The sequence below is a fragment of the Acinonyx jubatus genome, chromosome B4 (genome assembly GCF_027475565.1).
Source record: "Acinonyx jubatus isolate Ajub_Pintada_27869175 chromosome B4, VMU_Ajub_asm_v1.0, whole genome shotgun sequence".
Classification (NCBI taxonomy): Eukaryota; Metazoa; Chordata; class Mammalia; order Carnivora; family Felidae; genus Acinonyx; species Acinonyx jubatus.
The window spans coordinates 43,381,354-43,401,237 of NC_069387.1; the positions used below are offsets into that span (position 1 = coordinate 43,381,354).

At 39.5% G+C, this 19,884-nt stretch overlaps 1 protein-coding gene across 3 annotated transcripts in view; it reads right to left on the reverse strand.

Moving 5' to 3' along the window:
* Positions 1 to 39: 39 nt before the first annotated feature.
* Positions 40 to 19,884, reverse strand: part of CLEC1A (C-type lectin domain family 1 member A) — a 27,981-nt gene continuing 8,136 nt past the window's right edge. Inside the window, exons 1-7 of one of the 3 annotated variants that reach the window (XM_027052740.2) lie at positions 16,684 to 16,821; positions 16,283 to 16,381; positions 15,629 to 15,831; positions 14,773 to 14,941; positions 10,298 to 10,449; positions 7,972 to 8,090; positions 6,234 to 6,915 (exon numbers count right to left, since the gene is read on the reverse strand). In XM_027052740.2, the coding sequence (XP_026908541.1) occupies positions 6,765 to 6,915; positions 7,972 to 8,090; positions 10,298 to 10,449; positions 14,773 to 14,941; positions 15,629 to 15,667 (630 nt within the window). In that variant the 5' untranslated portion in view covers positions 15,668 to 15,831; positions 16,283 to 16,381; positions 16,684 to 16,821 and the 3' untranslated portion in view covers positions 6,234 to 6,764. Of the gene's footprint in view, positions 1,764 to 4,951; positions 6,916 to 7,971; positions 8,091 to 10,297; positions 10,450 to 14,772; positions 14,950 to 15,628; positions 15,832 to 16,282; positions 16,382 to 16,683; positions 16,822 to 19,884 lie in introns of those variants that run through there. The other 2 variants (XR_001428657.3, XM_015061698.3) reach the window with 2 other exon arrangements.

Below are 19,884 nucleotides of genomic sequence, written 5' to 3' on the forward strand. Positions count from 1 at the left end.
CCTAATCTAGAGTGACTATAAATTCCACACAAAAATCTATAAGCCCTTGGTGGGGGATGATGCCTTTCTAGCTGGCTAATTTTTTTATATATATAAATAAATAAATGTAGGCTTTTAAAATCTCTGCCTGCCAGATCTTTCTTTGCATGTTTTCTAGGCTTCCAGGCATTCCACTATTGAATCTGCAGGAGAGTAGGACAGAGATATGGATTTTCATATTAGAAAGAAGACAGACAGCTATCTGCTGCCTGTAAGACAATAACCTTTTAGGATTGCAGAATTCTACTGGACACTTGCATTCCAAGCACTTTATATAAGTAGAAGGAGTAGTTAGGCCGTCAGTACCAGTGCATCTCCAGTAAAGGACAGCTGTGAACTTCCTTCTTTCCTCTCTCTGACTGTCTCTAGTACTCACAAATCAAAGGACTCAGGCTGGGACTCTCAAGGTTAACACTCCAGCATTTTTTTTTTTATTTTTAAAATTTCAATTCCGGTGTAGTTAACATACACTGTAGTATTAATTTCCGGGGTACAATGTCGTGATTCACCAATTCCATACGTCACCCTGTGTTCATCATGATAAGTGCATTCCTTAATCCGCATCATCTATTTAACGCCCCCCCCCCCCCACTTCCCCTCTGGTAACCATCAGTCTCCTGTCAGTAGTTAAGAGTCTGTTTCTTGGCTTGTCTCTTTTTTTCCCCCTTTGCTCACTTGCTTTGTTTCTTAAATTCCATATATAAGTGAAATTATATAGTATTTGTCTTGCTCTGACTTTCTTATTTCACTTAGCATTATACTCTCTAGCTCCATCCATGTCATTGCAAATGACAAGATTTCATTCCTTTTAATGGCTGAATAATATTCCATTGTGTGTGCGTGTGTGTGTGTGTGTACCACATCTTTATCCATTCATTAATCGATGGACACTTGGGCTGCTTCCATATCTCATCTATTATAAATAACGCTGCTATAAGCATAGGGGTGCATGTAACCCTTTGAATTAGTGTTTTGTATTTTGGGGGTAAATACCTAGTAGCATGATTACTGGATCATAGGCTAGTTCTATTTTTAACTTTTTGAGGAACCTCCATACTGTTTTCCAAAGTGGCTGCACCAGTGTGCATTCCCACCAACAGTGCAAGAAGGTTCCTTTTGTTCCATATCCTTGCCAACATTTATTGTTTCTTGTGCTTTTGATTTAAGCCATTCTGATAGGTGTAAGATGACATCTCATGGCAGTTTTGATTTGCATTTCCATGATGACGAGTGATGTTGAGCATCTTTTCATGTCTGCTGGCCATCTGGATGTCTTTTTTGGAGAAGTAACATTCCACTGTAACTGCATCTCTCTGTGCCTCAATTTCTTCATTGTAAAGTAGTAATAGGACTTATTTCAAAATATTATTTGAGAATTAAATTATTAATGTATGTTAATTGCTGAAACTATTGCCTTTCCTAGAGTTTGACACTATATCAGTGCTCATTATTATTATCTGGAGTAAATTACTAGTCATCTGTAGGCATCAACTTTATTAATGTAGTCTAGATAAACATGACCCTTTTTCCTGTGCGGGTTACAGGAATATCGAGAAGCTAAAGTTTATATATAAATGTCAGGAACTGTCTAGACAAAATATCTGTTTTAAAGTTAATGACTCTCTTCAAATAAATCTATAGACAATCTGAATCCTAGGTCTGCAGGCTCCTTGTACATAGATCAGCTTGTTGCCAAGACACAAGATATGAAAGTATCTTGTAATCTACAGGAAAGAAAAATTCGCCAATTATTACTACATTACTTCTGTTTACCATCCTTAGTAAAACTGGCTACACAGTAAATTCTCATCAAATACCTGCTAAATCCAATATAATTTTATTTAATTTTTCATTTTTCACAAGGACTAGCTGAGCTACATTAGATTCTCATCTCTCTTTACAATAAAGATACCAGCTTAAATAAAGTGAAACAAGATAAATCCACTGAGGCTAGTGGAAATAACTTAAATGAACCTAGAAGTCTATTGTAAAAGGTGACCTCTGAAGGATAAGGTCCTTTAAGGATGGGAAGAGCATGTTTTCATGTTTTGTTTTGTTTTGACTTTTTTAATGTTTATTTATTTTTTGGGTGGGGGGAGGGACAGAGAGAGAGGGAGACAAGAAGCAAGCTCCAGGCTCTAAGCCTCTCCAGGGAGAGGGAAGCAAGCTCCAGGCTCTAAGCTGTCATCACAGAGACGACGTGGGGCTTGAACTCACAAACTGTGAGATCATATCTGAGCCGAAGTTGGACTGAGCCACGCAGGCGCCCCTATTTTGTTTTTTTTAATTTACCCTTGACCTGGAGTTTAAACGGTGGGCTTTTCAATAACAGGGATTTTTCTCTAATTTTCTGCTGAACCCGGAAAAGGAAAATAGCACAGAAAACACAGTATAAGTTGAGTCCTGTGTTTGGTTTTCACAGCTGACAGCTGGCGGTTGAATATAATAACCTGGAATAAACGAGAAACGATAACAATTTGACTGTCTCAAGATTCTTCAGAGTATTGTCATGGAACTATGTTTACGGAAAGGATAGGAAGCATTTAATAACTCTGTTAAGAAAAAGTACAATGAAGCCAAAGGCAAACATCCTTCAGCTGATGTCATTCCATCAATATGTGATGCATAATTTACAAGCCAGAATCTTATCTACAGTGCAGCTGGCATAGGACCCTACAAATTTCCTCAGTGGCAATACTGCTTTGCACATAGATAGTACGGGTGGAAATTTTTTTTTTCTTGCAGATTGCTTTTGGCCCAGAATATCAAGGTCTTTTTCCAGGCACTGGTAAGGGATTGGGCCTTGGCACAGAGATAACGAGTTTTATATGTTGGTCTCACCAATACTCAATTGGATATCTTTCATCCATCTCATTGAAATCCAAGTTAGCTTTAAGAAAAAGGAGGAAAGGAAACATAAAACCCTGTCCTATAAATGTAAAGAAGCTTTGTTACAAGCTATGGTTAAAGTACATTAAGCGTATAAAAAGGAAAACATGAGAATGGTAATGTTGATAGAATAGTAATATTACCAGATCCTAAAAACTTATTCATACAACGCACCTTGTAAAAAAGTTATGTACACTGTAAATAAAATCACAATGGCTTTTGCATTCTGTGAAAATGACAAGAATCCCTTTACAAAGTAGTTGATTGAGGAGGGCACCTGTTGGGATGAACACTGGGTGTCGTGGGGAAACCAGTGTGACAATAAATTTCGTATTAAAAATAAATAAATAAATAAATAAATAACAAATATTAAGGCCAAACCCAAGGCAATCTACTAGAGTCTTCTACTTATTTCATAAGCGCTTATGTCTCCAATGTAAAAGCTCCCCTTACACTTCTCACTCTTCCTGCTATTACAGGGCTCATGATCTGTTTCCTGTTGATAAGTTTGAAAAGTGGTTCAATATCCTCAGGAAAAGAAAGAACTCATTGTGTACCCTAGGGAACTCAGATCTACCAGGAAAGGCTATGTTCCTCATTTGACTTTTCCTGAAATTTCTTCAGAATTAACTAACCACACAAAAGCCTGGAAGAGAAAAAGTTTTCACGAGCCAAAAATTAATTCACGCGGTGCTTTTTCTGATTATCCATGGAAACATGTCTTAGCAAATCATATTTCCAAGTGCACGTCATGATTATTTCCTATTCTTTTTTTTTTTTTTTTTTTTTTTTTGAGAAAAAGAGAGAAAGAGGATTCCAAACAGGCTCCACTCTCAGCGGGAAGCCCGATGCGGGGCTCGATCTCATGAACCATGAGATAGTGACCTGAGCTGAAATCGAGAGTCTGATGCTTAACCAACTAAGCCACCCAAGAGCCCCTATTTCCTATTCTTAAATATTTTTTAAAATGGGGAGAAAATGTTGTGCCCTACTATATTTCTGTTCTTTTGAAATATCTGCTCATATTGTAATCAGTGTCGCAAGTTTTGTGATACAGATGATGGGACTGAGGGCAAATATGGAGAGAAATAGGGTTAAGAATAGCAAGAATGTCAAATAAATGCTATTTTTTTCCCTCTTCACTATCTAAAGTGACACTTTCCCTTAGGTTGCAGATTTGAAGGGAGAACACTTTTCAACACCCACTTTCCAGGCGGCTAGTCTCTTTAAAGTAATGGCATTTAAAGAGACACTTGTCATTCAACCCTGAACTAGACTGCAGTTATGTAGGATGCCAGGGGTCAAAACGATGTGTCCCATGTCCCTGTTTTACAACTTAGTCCACAAAATAATTTGACTTTCTCATATTAACCACGTTTTCTTCCTGTGGTCACAAAACTTAAATAACACTTAATTGCTTAACTAAAGTCCTAAACCACATTTCTTGTTATGTGCCTATTTTATTAATCGCATTCATTAAATATCTGCACTCATCATAAAAAACATTTGGCAATATCCACATCTTCCTAATGTAAGTGCCTCTCGATAATTTACTAAAGAATACAGATATCCAAAAAGGGTTGCTTATGCTTTTTTGTAGTCCCTTATGTAAAAAAAAAATAGGGGTGCCTGGATGGCTCAGTTAGTTGAGCATCCGACTCTTGGTTTCTGCTCAGGTCATGATCTCATGGTTCATGGGATCCAGCCCTGCTGAGAGCACAAAGCCTGCTTGGGATCCTCTCTCTTCCTCTCTCTCTGCATCACTCCCGCTCACAGTGTCCCTGTCAAAATAGATAAATAAGCTTTAAAAGAAAATGCTAAATCCTTTTTTTATGTGTTGTTAATGTCGTTTACATTTCATATTGCAATTTAGATTGTAAAACTAATTTCATATTTACCCCATTTCAGCTAACAACAGCACCACGAGAGAATTACAAACATTTCCACTTCATACGTAATGAAATAAACTTCATGAGGTAAAGTGATTTGCCCAATAATGAATCAGTATAGGGGATCTAAAACATCTCATTTTATGGCCACAAGTGCAGTTATTTTTGCACAACACAATAAATCAAGACAAAATTTGTTCAACGCTGAAGGCATTTCCTGACGAATCGACAGAAAATTGAAAAGAAAATTAACTCATAAGTAAGAAATCCACAAGTAGTGATTGCTAAGTAATGCAGTCTTGTGAAAATGAATACAGAAATATTCTCTTTATCATGATTGCTAACTTAATATCATTTTACCATGAGATAGATGCTTACTGAAAATAAAACTAAAACACCCCAGTTTCCACTGCTGACAAATAAAGATTTATAATAGATGATCCTTTCTAGCATTAAACCCTTAAAATTGATTTTTCCATAAACCAACAGTCAGTGGTTGTGATGGTGTTATTTACCATGACCCCTGTTATGATTGTGCATATTGTCTTCCTGAGAAAGGAATGCTTACACAACAAACCAGTGATGTGTGCAAATGTCACAGTCTCTCTTCCCCTTTCCAGGACCTGACTGGATAACTCAACCTATTAAAATTTCCCTGACTTATCTTTAGCCATGTGTTGATGACCAGCTTGCCTCAAAAGATTTCATCTCAGGAAAGTGCTAAAATCACCTTCTTGAAATCAGTGTGCCTCTCAAAGACTTATCTTCTTCCAGTGATCAAATAATCAGTACTCTTGTACAGTCCCTACAAACTCTCTGTAAGGCACAAACAACCAAAACACAGGTTGCTATCATAGTTTGAAGAACATCTCCACGCTGAAAATTTCCCCAAATCACAAATCTAGTCTCAAATCACATACATTTCACATTATTTACATTTTTATTATTATTAAATCTTCAGTACCTGAAAGGCATAAGCATGGATCAAATGGAAGAAAATCGGAACTGATTAAAGACTCACATGATTAGCTTCACATAAAGAGACTGACATTTGCTCTGGTCTTCAATCTCTCTGAAGGGAGGATCGGGGCAGTAACTGGGATACAAAACTGAGCTGAGAATATTTCTTTCTTGGAAGAAATTCCTCAGGAAAGGAGATAATTGTTGGAGTCTTAAGTGAACATGGGGAGGTATGTTCATAAGAAGTTAAGATTCTAATAAAGAGAGTTATCCCAGTGGGAAGCAAGCCCTAGACATGGCAGATGGGGGCTTTATTGAGAGAGTAGGAAGGGAAAAGTACGGACTGAAGCAAACAGAAACAGAAAGAATTAGTTCTGTATTTAAGAACGTTGTATAGAAAATGACTGCTAATTTCTCATGGTCTACTTGACCTTTGGAGTAAAGAATGTTACACACCTTTATTTCCTCTACTTCAGTAAGTTTCTCACTTCTCCAAATATTAAGGAAGACATGGAAAAAGGCAGATGATATTAGATGATGAGAAGGAAGAACGCTGGAAAGCATCTCTAGGTCAAGAAGGTAGATTACAACTTTACGAAAGTCTGCGACTGGTGGGTGGTATGCAGATAGGACTTCTTTGTGGCTGATAAACATTTGCATGAACCCAAGCTCAGAAATGCTGGCGATCTTGAGCAGGAAACAGGCAAGTGCTTCTTGTACCTGTCAGAGAAACTGCCTTTCCTCCTTTTTTCCCATTTCCCAATGTCTCAAATATCCTTTGCAATGACCTTGCTTGGCTCAAATCATTTTGCTGCTTTGTTGTACAAACATGGCTCCAATAGGAGAAAAAAAGGAACTGAAACCAAATTATTACAGGTGCCCATAAAGAAATTGACTTTTGTTCTGATCTTCAATTTCCCTGAAGGGAGCTTGACATCACCTTTATGGCGGAAGAGTCAATCACCTCCACGTAATGGCTCAGAGAGGCTAATGGAGGCTCTCAAGCTTCACTGCTGCAGCCCTTCTTTCACACGCACACCGCCTCAACTCTTTGCAGTCCTTTGAGAAAGCCTTCCCATTGAGGATGGTCACACAGTCCCTGCTTCTTAGGCTGGTGAAATCTATTATAATCTCAAACCTTGAAGAAAGAAAAAAAAAAAAGGTTAATTGAATCATAGTTTACTTCTAAAGTGAAATGTTAAATACCCAGAGAGTACATAGGGAGTATTCTTCGCTTGACAAAATTGTAGAATAGACACGCAGAATGAATTTACTGTGAAGAACGGGGTCACCAAGCTCTTACTTTCAGCCCCTCAATTTCCATACTCATTCTTAGAAGCATCCGTTCATCTAAAGCAACAAAAGCTGTTTCTAATTAAAACTAGGATGCATGCTACAATCCATCAAATTTATCATATGATTTTACCACCATCTGAGAAATCATCTGCGACTCAGTTTAATTAACTGTAAAATTAAAAAAAAAATGATTACACTGATTACGTCCTACTTCCTGGGAGAAGATATCCTGTACAATATAAAGAGAAGAAAGGTATCTGTCCGAACGTGGCTTTAAGCTGTAATATATTTGGGGATAGGTATTACATTTACCTGTTTCAAAAGATACCATGACAATCCTATCTAAGTGCTCACATAAGTAAAAGTAATTTTTGATAATATTACTCTTACAATGTCCGCAAATCTAGTCTCAGAAACTGTACTTTTAAAGATGTGCTCCCCTGGGTGTTGTATAGAAACCCATTTGACAATAAATTTCATATTAAAAAAGTAAATTAATTTAATTAAATGATAAATAAAATTAAATAAATAAATAAATATGCGCTCCCTATTACACTACCCAGAAAGCCAAGAAATCTGAGGTCTTATATTGTCTCCGGGTATTGATAACTCCAAGGGACTTCAGGCCCTGAGATAAACACTCTGAAAGCATTCAGACGGGGAACTGCCCTCACTGTTTCACTAACAGTTTGTAGGTCTCCTTCACTGGTTTATAAGCCATTGAAAAGCAAGCACTATGTTTTTTTTTTGAATGTCTTGGTCCATCCTCTTACAAACTCCGCACCCAGTGCAAAGCAGATGTTCGACTAATGCTGATTGAACCCAATTGTTGGACTCTGTGATGCAAGCAAACCCTCTCTATTAAATGCTTTTCCCACAAAATGTTCTGAAGGCTTACAGTTCAGAGGAATACGGGGTTCCATCGGTCCATAGCCACGCCTGTCTGCTGCCATTGCGGGATAGCCCTGTCCAATAAGAGTAGAAAAACTCAGAGTAGCTCTGAGGCATGGCAAACTCCTGTGAAAGGCACACAAGAAAATCTTTAGCTTTAGAGATGTTACACCCTATACACACAGAGATGTGTAGGGCCAGCCAACACTTTTAATACAAGAACAACACATGAGTCCTGCCCCACATAGGTGATAGTGCCCTTGAGAGAAAAAGTGTCTGCGGGGAGGTCAATTTGGCCAAGTTAAAGAATTGATCTTGTCTTAATAATTATGGAATATATACTGATATTCTGAAACCCTGAATCGCATCAACCAAGATTTATAAATGACCCATTATTTGCAAGTCACAAATACTAAGGTTTATATAAAAAAATGAGAGGCAGATTTACAAAGAGATGGGGAGTAATTCTGGGAAATGGAAGAATATGGAAGGACAAGTGTAAACATGGGAAAAATAACCTTTCTACGGGGACTGACCCAGAAGGAGAAAAGACTAATGAATATAATTTAATGCAAAAAGATGTAAGAGAAAATTTGGAAGGATGATTTATGTCTCAGACAAGGAAGGGCAGAGAAATTTTTCATATGTGTGTGTCTATTTATGTTTTTGTATAGTATTTATATATACATATATACTCATGTATATAATTTCTTCCCTAATATCTATATTGAAATTTTTTTATTTTTTTAACATTTATTATTGAGAAACAGAGAGACAGAGCATGAGCATGGGAAGGGACAGAGAGGGAGACACAGAATCTGAAGCAGGCTCCAGGCTCCGAGCTGTCAGCACAGAGCCCGATGTGGGGCTCAAACTCACAAACCGCAAGATCATGACCTGAGCCGAAGTCAGACGCTCAACCAACTGAGCCACCCAGGCGCCCCTATACTGAAATGTTTTTAAGTTATTCACTTCCTTCTATCTAGTCTCACTCTTGATAACATAGAAATTATATAAATTTGTGATAATTATCCATTTTTATGTCCTTCTTTTCCACCATATTATGAGTTCCTTAAGGACACACACATTTTTTTATGTCTTCAACCCTTCAGTTAGTTAATGGCACATGTTTGTTCAAGAAAAGATTACTGGCAGTGTATGTGAAACTATCACTAAGTAATAGTCATCGAGTAGGCCTATCGAAAGAAGTGTAGTTGAAATACTTCCAACTGAAGGGTAGATCCCTCAAATTAAAAGTTTTGAATATAAATCACATGGAAATGATTTAAATATATACAAGGATATGAAGCATGAGAGAAAATCACTGTATAACTTTCACGATATTCCCTACCATGATATATAACGCAGTTCAATTATATACCTGAGTCCTCAGTATGTACGAGAGGTGGGGGAAACAAAGAGAATAAGAAAAATTAGATGGGCTTATGGTAGGACACATTGTCTTAGTCAAATAAAGTTACCTCCCTTTCTGCTTAAATTGAGCTGTCAAGAAAGGATACAAATATTATTTTAGTGGATAAGAGACAGTGCAGAGTTCTATTCATCACAGATTTCAGAAAGTAGGTAGGAATTTGGATGTAACCAGAGGGATGTTAAGAGTTTGCATAGTGAGGTGGCCTTTTATTTCAATTAAATAATCCTTTGTGGATAAACTACTTACTCTGGGCTGAGACCTGCCCTAAAACAATGATAAATACATAATGGTCACACTGCTTGAGGGACTAAATCCAAAGGCAATGATAAGTATTTTTTTAAGGTGGCGACAATTACGTGATTTTTAGAGTTTATTTTAACCGCATATACTTAATATATGTCCATTTATAATTTCACTTTCACATTTGCCTTGACCAGTCTATGTTAGGTTATAAACTTCTGGAAAGCAAGGTATTTATCTGCAAACTCTAGTAGTGATTTACTTAATGAAATATTTTTAATGAAAGCCCTTGTCCCTTTATAACGGAAGGACAGGAAGGACTATTTTCATCTTTCTGACCCTGCCTCCGTATTGTGCCCTTCCCGCCCACATCCAAAGAGGTGAGGCACGAAAACAGTTTTTAATTTGATTCCTGACTGGTGGAGATTTCGAAGCGCCTCCTCTCGTGGTTCTAAGGCATGGGTTTCTGTGGAGAACAGAAAATGCCTTCTTCCATAACCCAGGGAATCACTCGACACAACAGGAGTAAGACTTAGGCCTTGATGGCAGTAAGTGTGAGACTCTGTGAGCATTGACTCCTTAGATTCTTCTTATACGGTGCTTTGAAAGACCTCCTTCTGCGAACAATTCACACACCGACTAAGCCTCAGGATCTTACCAGCACTTCCTGCGTGCTTATCTTCAGCATGGTGGCGTTCTCTGCAATGCAGAAATATTCACAGCCTTGCCAACTCTTGCTGTCGCTACAGAATCGGTAGCATTTGTCCCCATGCCATTTCCATTTTTCTGGACAAGGGCTGCATCTGTGTTCTTGGAAAGAAACCAATTTTGATACGTTATTTTTCTATCCAGGTCTACCTTCTTTCCTTTCCTGAAGTTATATAGTACGTGATGACTCAAGAGACAATTGATGCCCTTCCTCTTATTTAGTTGCCCGGGTGATGATAACTACAAATGTTTACCGAACACCCTCTATGTGCCACGAGTTGTCACTGGTACTGAATATACGGTGGAATTTGAAAATATCCAGTGAAAATTGAAACAGGGGCGTCTGGGTGGCTCAGTCGCTTAAGCATCCAACTTCGTCTCAGGTCATGATCTCCCGGGGCCGTGAGTTCGAGCCCCGCGTTGGGCTCCGTGCTGACAGTTCAGAGCCTGGAGCCTGCCTCTGATTCTGTCTCCCTCTCTCTCTGCCCCTCCCCTGCTTGTGCTCTCTCTGTCTCTCTCTCCGTCTCCCTCTCTCGCTCTCAAAAATAAATAAACGTTAAAAAAAAAAAAACTAAAAAAGAAAAAAAAAATGAAAACAGACACTACGTGCTTTCATGGAGTTTGGAACTTAGCAATGAATGATTGGAACTTCCTTGCTTCTTGCCATATGTAACAGAGAATATTCAGTTTCATAAAGAGCTTTTAATTATGCATGGTATTTAAGAAACAACTGAAGCTTCCATACTTTTCTTCCTCAAAATTCTCTTGAATAATTGTAAAAAAAAAAAATTTTTTTTATATAGAAAGAGCATGTGCATATGCACGTGTTCAAGCAGGAAAGGGGCAGAGGGAGGGAGACAATTCCAGTCGGGTCCCATGCCCTGCACAGAGCCCCACGAGGGGCTCAGCTCATGACCACGAGATCATGACCATGAGATCATGACCTGAGCTGAAATCAAGAGTCCAATGCTTAACCGACTGAGCCAACCAGGCACCCAAAGGCTTTTTTTTAAAAATGCAATATATACCAATAAGATATGGACTCTTTTCTCATTCTAAAAAAAGTCAATAAAATTTAAGAAAAAAAAAGCGTAAGTACTAAGCAAAGTATGAATTCAAAGGGTAAATCTCCATGTGTCAGAAATTAAGATGGGCCCCACAGTCGGAAAAGCTAAGTGCACAGGTCAAGGGTGAGAAGGACTATGTGGGTAGAGGTTATAAGTGTAGGAACTACTCCCTGAAAGCCATGGTTTCAATACTGGTGAGGGTACATGGCCTTGGGCTTTTGAGAACAGATATTTGTAACCACAATCCTTATGGAGGTATGAGAACTCAATCATTCCATAAAAATGTATCTATTTTAAAAACAACCCAGTGTCAAAATGTTAACATGTTACAATGTAAATGGTCAATATGCTAATGGATATGATGTTATTGTTCGCATTTTTTTGTGTGTGTATATGTGAAATATTTCTTAAGGTAAAACAAAGTTTTAAATAAATAAATAATTTGGGAGATTTTTCATAAGTTAGTTGATATTTCTGGCCCAGACTTTATAGCAAACTACTTACTCAGCTCTCCACTTGGATATCCATATGATACTTCAAATTCAACAGGCCCAAAACAGTGTTCTTTTGGTTTCTAACCTTCCCCCTCATAACTACAGAATTCTGCCCCATCTCACTTGATCACGTCTCCCCTAATTGCATTGTCCAAAATCTCTGGAGGTATCCTTGACTCCTTTATTTCTCTCACCTCCCATTTTATTCCATCCTTCATTCATCTCCACTAATAACATCCTAGTTTGAGGAACCATCATCGCTCTCCTGGATGATTGCAAAAGCCATTTCTGATGTCATTTCTCTGTTTTCACTCTTCCTTCCTCCAGTCTATTTTCAACATATTTGCAGAGTGAGCCTTTAAAACTCATGTCAGATATATATTTCCTCGGCCGGAGATGCTGCAGTGGATCCTTATTTTGCCCAAAATAGAAGCCAAATCCCTTACCATGTCACCAAACGCCATAAATAATCACTATTAGTTCTCCGCTCCCTCACTCTGCCCTAGGCACACAGGCTCCTTATCATTCCCTGAACAGGCAGTTGTATTCACTTGAGGGCTCCTGCACTTCCTGTTCCGGTTCTTTCCAGAACCTCCTTCGCTGGTGCTTTCCCCATATTATCTACATGGCTAATTCCCCCAACTCTTCAAATCTTTGCTCCGACACCCTCACCTTAATTAGGAATTCATGGTCTCCCTACTTTAATTAGCAACCCACCATCCCTAAATCCCTGATGCCTCATGCCTTATCTACTTTATTTTCCATAGGATTGATTACCTTCTTATAGATTATGTTTAGTTTGACCAACCCTTTCCTGTGTGCCTGAAACCTGAGCTTTCCCAAAATGTGGGACTTTCAGTACTAAAGCTGGAAAAGTTTCCAGCACACTGGGACAAGTTGATCATCTTATTTTATGTTTTTAAGTCTATTTGTTACCACCACCCCAATAGAGCAAGAGGTCTACGAGGGCAGAAATCTGTGTATACGTTGCATGGCATGCATCAGTCAGTGCTCAATAAATCTTAGCTGAATGGGAGAGTGGATGGATGGATGGATAATGGGAAAGGAATGGAGAGCATCAGAATAAAACTGAGAACGAACATCAAACCAAAGCTATATGGACATTTTCATGGCAATAAGGGATATCGTTAACAGATGGCATGTAGATTTTATATTTAAGGGAGGCATGGTTTACTTGTATATCCAGCTTTCTGTTTGTTTTTATACAGCTAGTGGTAAATCCCAGAGACCACCGGTTTCAGAGAAACTTGGATTACCTTTCGAAGGCACAGCGCCCACCATAGAAGACAACATACAGCGGGTTGTCGGAAGCACAAGAAGAAAAAATCAAGACTCTATGAGGTGGTTAGATGCATTGATCATCTTGACTTTGAGTATGATTGCATAATGTATGTGTACCTCGAACCGTAACATTATCTACTTCAAATACATACAACTACATTTGTCAACTATTCCTCAGGAAAGTTAACAAAGAAAAACAAAAGAAAGAAAATCGTGACCAGTGAGGCCATGAGTCATGCGGAAAAGAGTCGCCTAGAGAAATGGAAGCGTGCACGTGGGTGCCATTTACTGGCTAACCACGCAGTCTGGCTGTCTGGTTAGCGTGGGAAGTGATACCCGTATGGAGGAGGAAGACTTCAACCCAATTTAAAGTCCCTGAAAGAAAAATAAAAAGTAGACTCGAAATGTGGGTTGCTTCCTGTGCTCACACAATGAGCAGAACAGAAGAGAAGACTAACTGGAATAGAGTTAGGCATGATGAAACCCAAAAAAGACAGGAGAAAAAGGCCTGGGAATGAGATGAGGCTTCCGGTCTTGTGGTCATCAAAGCGTGGCTCATCTATCACTGGCATTGTCATCATCACCACAATGCAGATTTCTGGTACCCAGGCAAGGCAGAGTGGATTTAAATGACTGTGATTTGATTCAGCGTATCAGCATTTTTAAAAATTTTTTTACTGTTTATTTATTATTGAGAGACAGAGAGAGACAGAGCATGAGCATGGGAGGGGCAGAGAGAAGGGGAGACACAGAATCTGAAGCGGGCTCCAGGCTCCGAGCCGTCAGCACAGAGCCTGACACGGGGCTCGAACTCACAAACCATGAGATCATGACCTGAGCCGAAGTCAGACGCTTAACCGACTGAGCCACCCAGGTGCCCCCATACCGTTTATCAGCATTTTTAACCTGATGCCAGTGTGGTTCTTAAAATGGGAGAACTATAGTTACGAGCTCATTAACTTCTCAGTGAGAAAAGATTTGTAAACTCATTACGAAATGTATACTACTCTCAGCTCTTTATGTGCCAAGGTAAATTAAGAAATAACTCTGTATTTTATTTACGTGCACTATTATCTTGGCTATTCAACGTTAATTGTTTTTATTGTTTAAAATGTCTGAATTTGAGGGGCGCCTGGGTGGCTCGGTCGGTTAAGCGTCCGACTTCGGCTCAGGTCATGATCTCACGGTCCGTGAGTTCGATCCCCGCGTCGGGCTCTGTGCTGACAGCTCAGAGCCTGGAGCCCGTTTCAGATTCTGTGTCTCCCTCTCTCTCTCTGCCCCTCCCCTGTTCATGCTCTGTCTCTCTCTGTCTCAAAAATAAATAAACGTTAAAAAAAATTTTTTTTAAATGTCTGAATTTGAAGAATCTTTTTAATATTATAACACAGAGGTACCTGAACTAAATGATCCAGTAACTGGGGATGGGAGGCGCCCAAATTCTTTATTATGTTTGCCAGACAACAAACTGAATATTATGTGACTCCCAGGTACACGGTTGGGAAAGTCAGCTCTACCATGACAGATATCCTGAGGGCGGAGGGAGCTTAGTGAACAGGACTCACCTCCAGTTTTGTTATACAGCTCACGACACAGTTTTTCAGCCACGCGCTGCAGAATTTCTGCAAGCTTCCTGTTCTTTGTCTGGAGAGACTGCAGCTGTCGGGAGAGATTCGCCAATCTTTCTTCCTTGTTAGAAATGCTGTCTTGCTGAGTGTTGGAAAGCTGGTAGAACTGGAAAACTAACCCGAGTTACCAAGTCAGACTGGACAGCTGGTTTCTTCATTTCTACTTCCCCTTTTTACATATGGGGAAGAAAAAACATTGTGCTGTTTAAGATCTCATGCTTTGAGCTTTCCTATCGCGTGCATTCAAGTTTGAACTGCAGTACACAATAAATTGCATTGTCTCAAGCAGTTTAATTTCTCAAACTCCGTCTTTTGATCTGACAATGTAGAATCATAATAACGGTTTCTAACTTCAGGACTAAAATCTTCACCCATATTCATTACTCAATAAATATTTTGTGCATACGCTTATAGCACTGCTTAACCTGAAACCACAAATCCACTCATCTAATGATTAGTATGTTGACTATGGACAATCAGCATATATTATTATCTCATTCAGTCATTAAAGTAGTCCTATTATCATTTCCATAGTTTTATGGATTCCCACTGGGCTCAGTGAGAACAAGCAACATCCTTAATATCTCTTGTCTAGAAAATTTCAACCTACCCTTAGGCTTAAGCTCCAGATTTCAGATTTCTAAATCTAAGTAGAAAAGTCCTTCATGAATCATGAAAGTTGCTTCATATCCTTAAAAGTCATGGCGGTCATGAAACAAATTATATCAAAATGAATTAAAAATTTGGAGGCCATGATAGAGAAATATATATTTTTTTAATTTTAAAAACTTACGATGTCTTGAATCACCTTCTTCAACTGCTCAGGAAACATTTACTATAGGGTCTCAATCTCACGAAGCAAATTCACCCACTTCACTTTTTTAGTTTTTGAACTTGTCCGTCCTGGTTTGAAATTTCAAGACTTTTCCACACGCATGTTTCCTTGTTTGGTTTTCACAAGATTTTGCAAAATGATTCTATAACTTCCTGGGCTGTCTGAAAAATACTGTGGTCATTAAAGACCTAGTCTGTCCTCCTCATATTGAGGGGGTAGACATCAATGAAATCTCTTCCCTCTGTATTAGCCTGCTGAGTCATGCATACTAAGAGCAAAAACCACTGCCTCTACTCTTTTGTAGGATAAAAGAGGGTTAAACCATGCATGCATTAAAAATTGCTGATTTTAAATATCGGCATGGAAACGGACAAAACCCTGCTCGATCTCACATGGAATGTAAAAGTCTAGCTGGCAAGCGATTGCTGCATCTTAATGCTTCTTTCACTACTCATCATTTACATGGGTGCTTTAGAATAAGGTACACTGAAGTACCCATGGGGTTAGGGTTAGGGTTAGAATTAAAGTAAAAAAAAAATTCATAAAAGTATTTCTCATCCCAGACAACCCTTAGAACCAAGATCCTCCCCCCAAGTCAGAGCGCAGACTTACACACAAGCCCCAGGGCCAACAGGCCAAGCAGCAGCACCAAACACAGAGTCAGCAAGGTCAGGGCCACTGGTCGCCAAACTGAAGAGGGAGGCCGGTGCCCTGCAGGGAACAAAGGAAAAGGCAGGATTTCGCTTTTTGTTCCTCGGGATCTCTGCCACCAGCGGGCAAGTGAGAAGAGCCGGTTCTGGGAAGGAACCCCTTCTGCAGGAAAAGAGTAACCAGGGGCTAGATAACATGCCCTCCATCCTCAGGAATGCTGTTAAAAGGCTCACTGCCAAGCCTCACTTACACAGCGGGAATCCTTCACCGGCCCCACTGGGTTCCGCCGCCCTGCCCCCGGTCTACTTTGCGCTGCAATGAGCAAAGCATTGCCAGTATCTTTGTAAGTTGGTTTGTGTAACCTTCTTTTTGCCAAAATCCGAGTTATGAAAGACATGGAACTGCCTCAGCGAGGAACTGTTGTTCACACCAGCCGAGGAGAGGTGAAATTAGCGTGCCCTTACTTTCGCGACGCATCGCCCCCCCCCCCTCCCCGTTCCGCATCGTGTTTCTTCTGAAAAGCAAATTGCGTATGACCAATGAGAAGTGATCATTTTACTGTTTGCTTTTGGGGATTTCTTTGTTGAAAGCCGCTTTCCTGTAAGGATTGTGTTCGTTCACTTCATTTGTATCTCCGTCAAAATGGACCGTCAAGAAACGTGATCATCAGGGGCTCAAGGATGGATCTAAGCTATCTCAATTTAGAACAGTTAAATAATAAATGCTGCACCCCCACAGTCGTGCTTTGTGGTAATCGCAGAGGAGCTACTGAGTCGACAGGGAACCCGTCACCTGCTGAGGCTAGCTCTGGATCGGAATGACCTGTGTGGTATCCTACAAGGAAGTCGCTGCCCCCACCCCCGAACGTGTGGCATCTAGCATGGTGATTAAAATGAACAAAGAGGGGCGCCTGGGTGGCGCAGTCGGTTAAGCGTCCGACTTCAGCCAGGTCACGATCTCGCGGTCCGTGAGTTCGAGCCCCGCGTCATGCTCTGGGCTGATGGCTCGGAGCCTGGAGCCTGCTTCAGATTCTGTGTCTCCCTCTCTCTCTGCCCCTCGCCTGTTCATGCTCTGTCTCTCTCTGTCCCAAAAATAAATAAACGTTAAGAAAAAAATAATAAAAAATTTAAAAAACTAAAAAATTAAAAATTAAAAAAATTAAATTGGATTATGTTATTTCCCCACCTAAAAGCTTCCAATAGCTTTTTTGCACTTAAAATAAAATTATACAAGAGTCTTGTTCCTCCGGACCCTACCTAGTTCTTTCATTCTTTTCTGAACTAGTCTCCCCTCATTCAAAGATTCTACACACAGTGGCCTCTGTTTAACCTTGAAACAAACTTGTCCTTTGTGTTAACCTGTGTTAGCTCTGCCTCTGCTCCTGCATAATTAATTGGCAGGCTACTCCCTGCTCCTCAACTTTCCATTTAAATGATGCACCCTTGGAAGAGGTCCAGGAGCTCATTTCTTTTTTAAGTTTAGGTATTTATTTTGAGAGAGACGGAGGGTAAGCAGGGGAGGGGCAGAGAGAGAGAGATAATCCCAAGCAGGCTCTGCAAGGTCAGCACAGAGCCTGAGGGGGGGCTTACACTCCCCAACAGGGAGATCATGACCTAAGCCAAAATCAAGAGCCAGACGCTTAGTCGATTGAGCCACCCAGGCACCCTAAACATTGTTGATTTTTAAAAATCTATTGCGTTTTCAGCCATATTTCTGACAGCAGAAGGTGGACTCAGCTAAATTCATCTTCTGGCCATACTGGTTTCTATTCACTGACTTGTGTGAGATTCTGAATCACGAACAGATATTGGAGAGATGTGCTTTCTTCCCCATTTCCTTTGATTAACTGGCCTATGTGATTTGGCCTAAATTTTCCTGGAAATTGTTGGACTGTCAAGGCATTGACTTAAGAGTATCTCAAATCAACAGAACATAAAAGAACGAGATCAGAAGCCAGAATATAGCTGATGCTCAACATCCTCTCCAAACCCTAAGTCTTTTTAAAGTTCCTTATGGCCAAAAAAACCTTAAATAGGTGGATATTTCTGGATTCCAGAGGTACTAGCCCATATGTGCACCCACCACCATGATGGCTTTATTTTTCTCTATATATCTTAATACTATCAAATATATTATATATCTTACTCGTTTCTGTCGGTTTATATCTGTCTTACCCCAATAGAAAGTAAGCTCCTTTTTGAAGAAGATTATTGTCTATTTAGTCACTAGAAAAACATCAGTTCTAGCACCTAGAACATCAGGTGAAATCAGCTCAATTAATGTGGAAGGAAGGAAGGAAGGAAGGAAGGAAGGAAGGAAGGAAGGTGCAGATTATATATAAATATCTATCATATACCTATCTACTCCTGCTGAAACCTATTTATATTAATACACTCTGAAAGGCATAAACTATTTCTTAAATGCTGTTCCTTTTTTATGACTAATATTTCCCTGGTCCAAATTATAAATAATAAGAAGGTAAACAGAAAGAAAAACTATAGAAATCAACCAAACTATCCCTTAAGAAACCTGCTCTTCCTTGTATAATATCGGGGCCCAAGAGAGGTGTTGATCTTCTACCGAAAGAATAAAAAAGAAGAATCTTAAACCTTTACTGTAAAGCGAGGGCATGGACTTAACAAATTAGAATATTATTTAATAATAATTATATCCATGTAAAAAATAAATACATCATCTTTCCTAAGATTGTCTCTAGGACAGAAGACAAAAGCAGGAGTCTATATCTTTTGCTAAGGAACAAAGTTATAAAAATTCCCTTCTAAAGAATCATCTTTCCCTGGTCATTTGGAAATTTTTCTACTCTGACTCTCCTCTCTCTCCCTCCTTTTCTCTCTTCCTCCCTCCTTCCCTCTCTCTCCCTGCCTCCCTCTCTCAGTACTCACAATCTCTTCCTGTTTATCTCAAGACCCAGAAAAGCACAACCCTAGGGAGTTTCTACAGGAGGTGTGCTCATTTCCCAGGAAACCGGGCTTCCATAATGGAAAGCCCTTGGAGTTGAAAGTTTCACTTCTTTTTTTTTTCTTTCTTTCTTTCTTTTTTTTTTTTTTGATGTTATATTTCCCTCTATTTTTCTAAGTTTAATATCCCTGAGTTTTATTCCAAGTGTCTTGATCATAAAATGAGGTCTGTCTCTAGGGGCCACCTCCACCCTGAAATAAGAAAAAAAAAAAAACTGCCTGGCAGGTGCTTCAGTTTGGCTTGGCTTTATCGTGGTTCTATTTTTTGGAAGAGAACCCCTGTGCTGTCCCCTGAGGCATGTTTAGAAAAAGGTGTGGACAGGGCAAGGAATGGTATAAACATCCTTAGGAATAATGAGATATATAGAGAAAAAAAAACACCCCTTTCCTGAATCTTTTTACTATAACTATATTATAAAAGGCTACAGAGCTGAGGTCAAGTTTGGAAGGCAAATTCCTTTGTAATTATAAGAAACGTTGTAGATGGAGAGAGTTGGCATCCTTGACCGGTTAGTTACTCTTTCTTCATCAGGCGTCAGAAAGGGGGAGTTTCCCTTGAAAGAAAGGCTCCATTCCCAGGGCCTA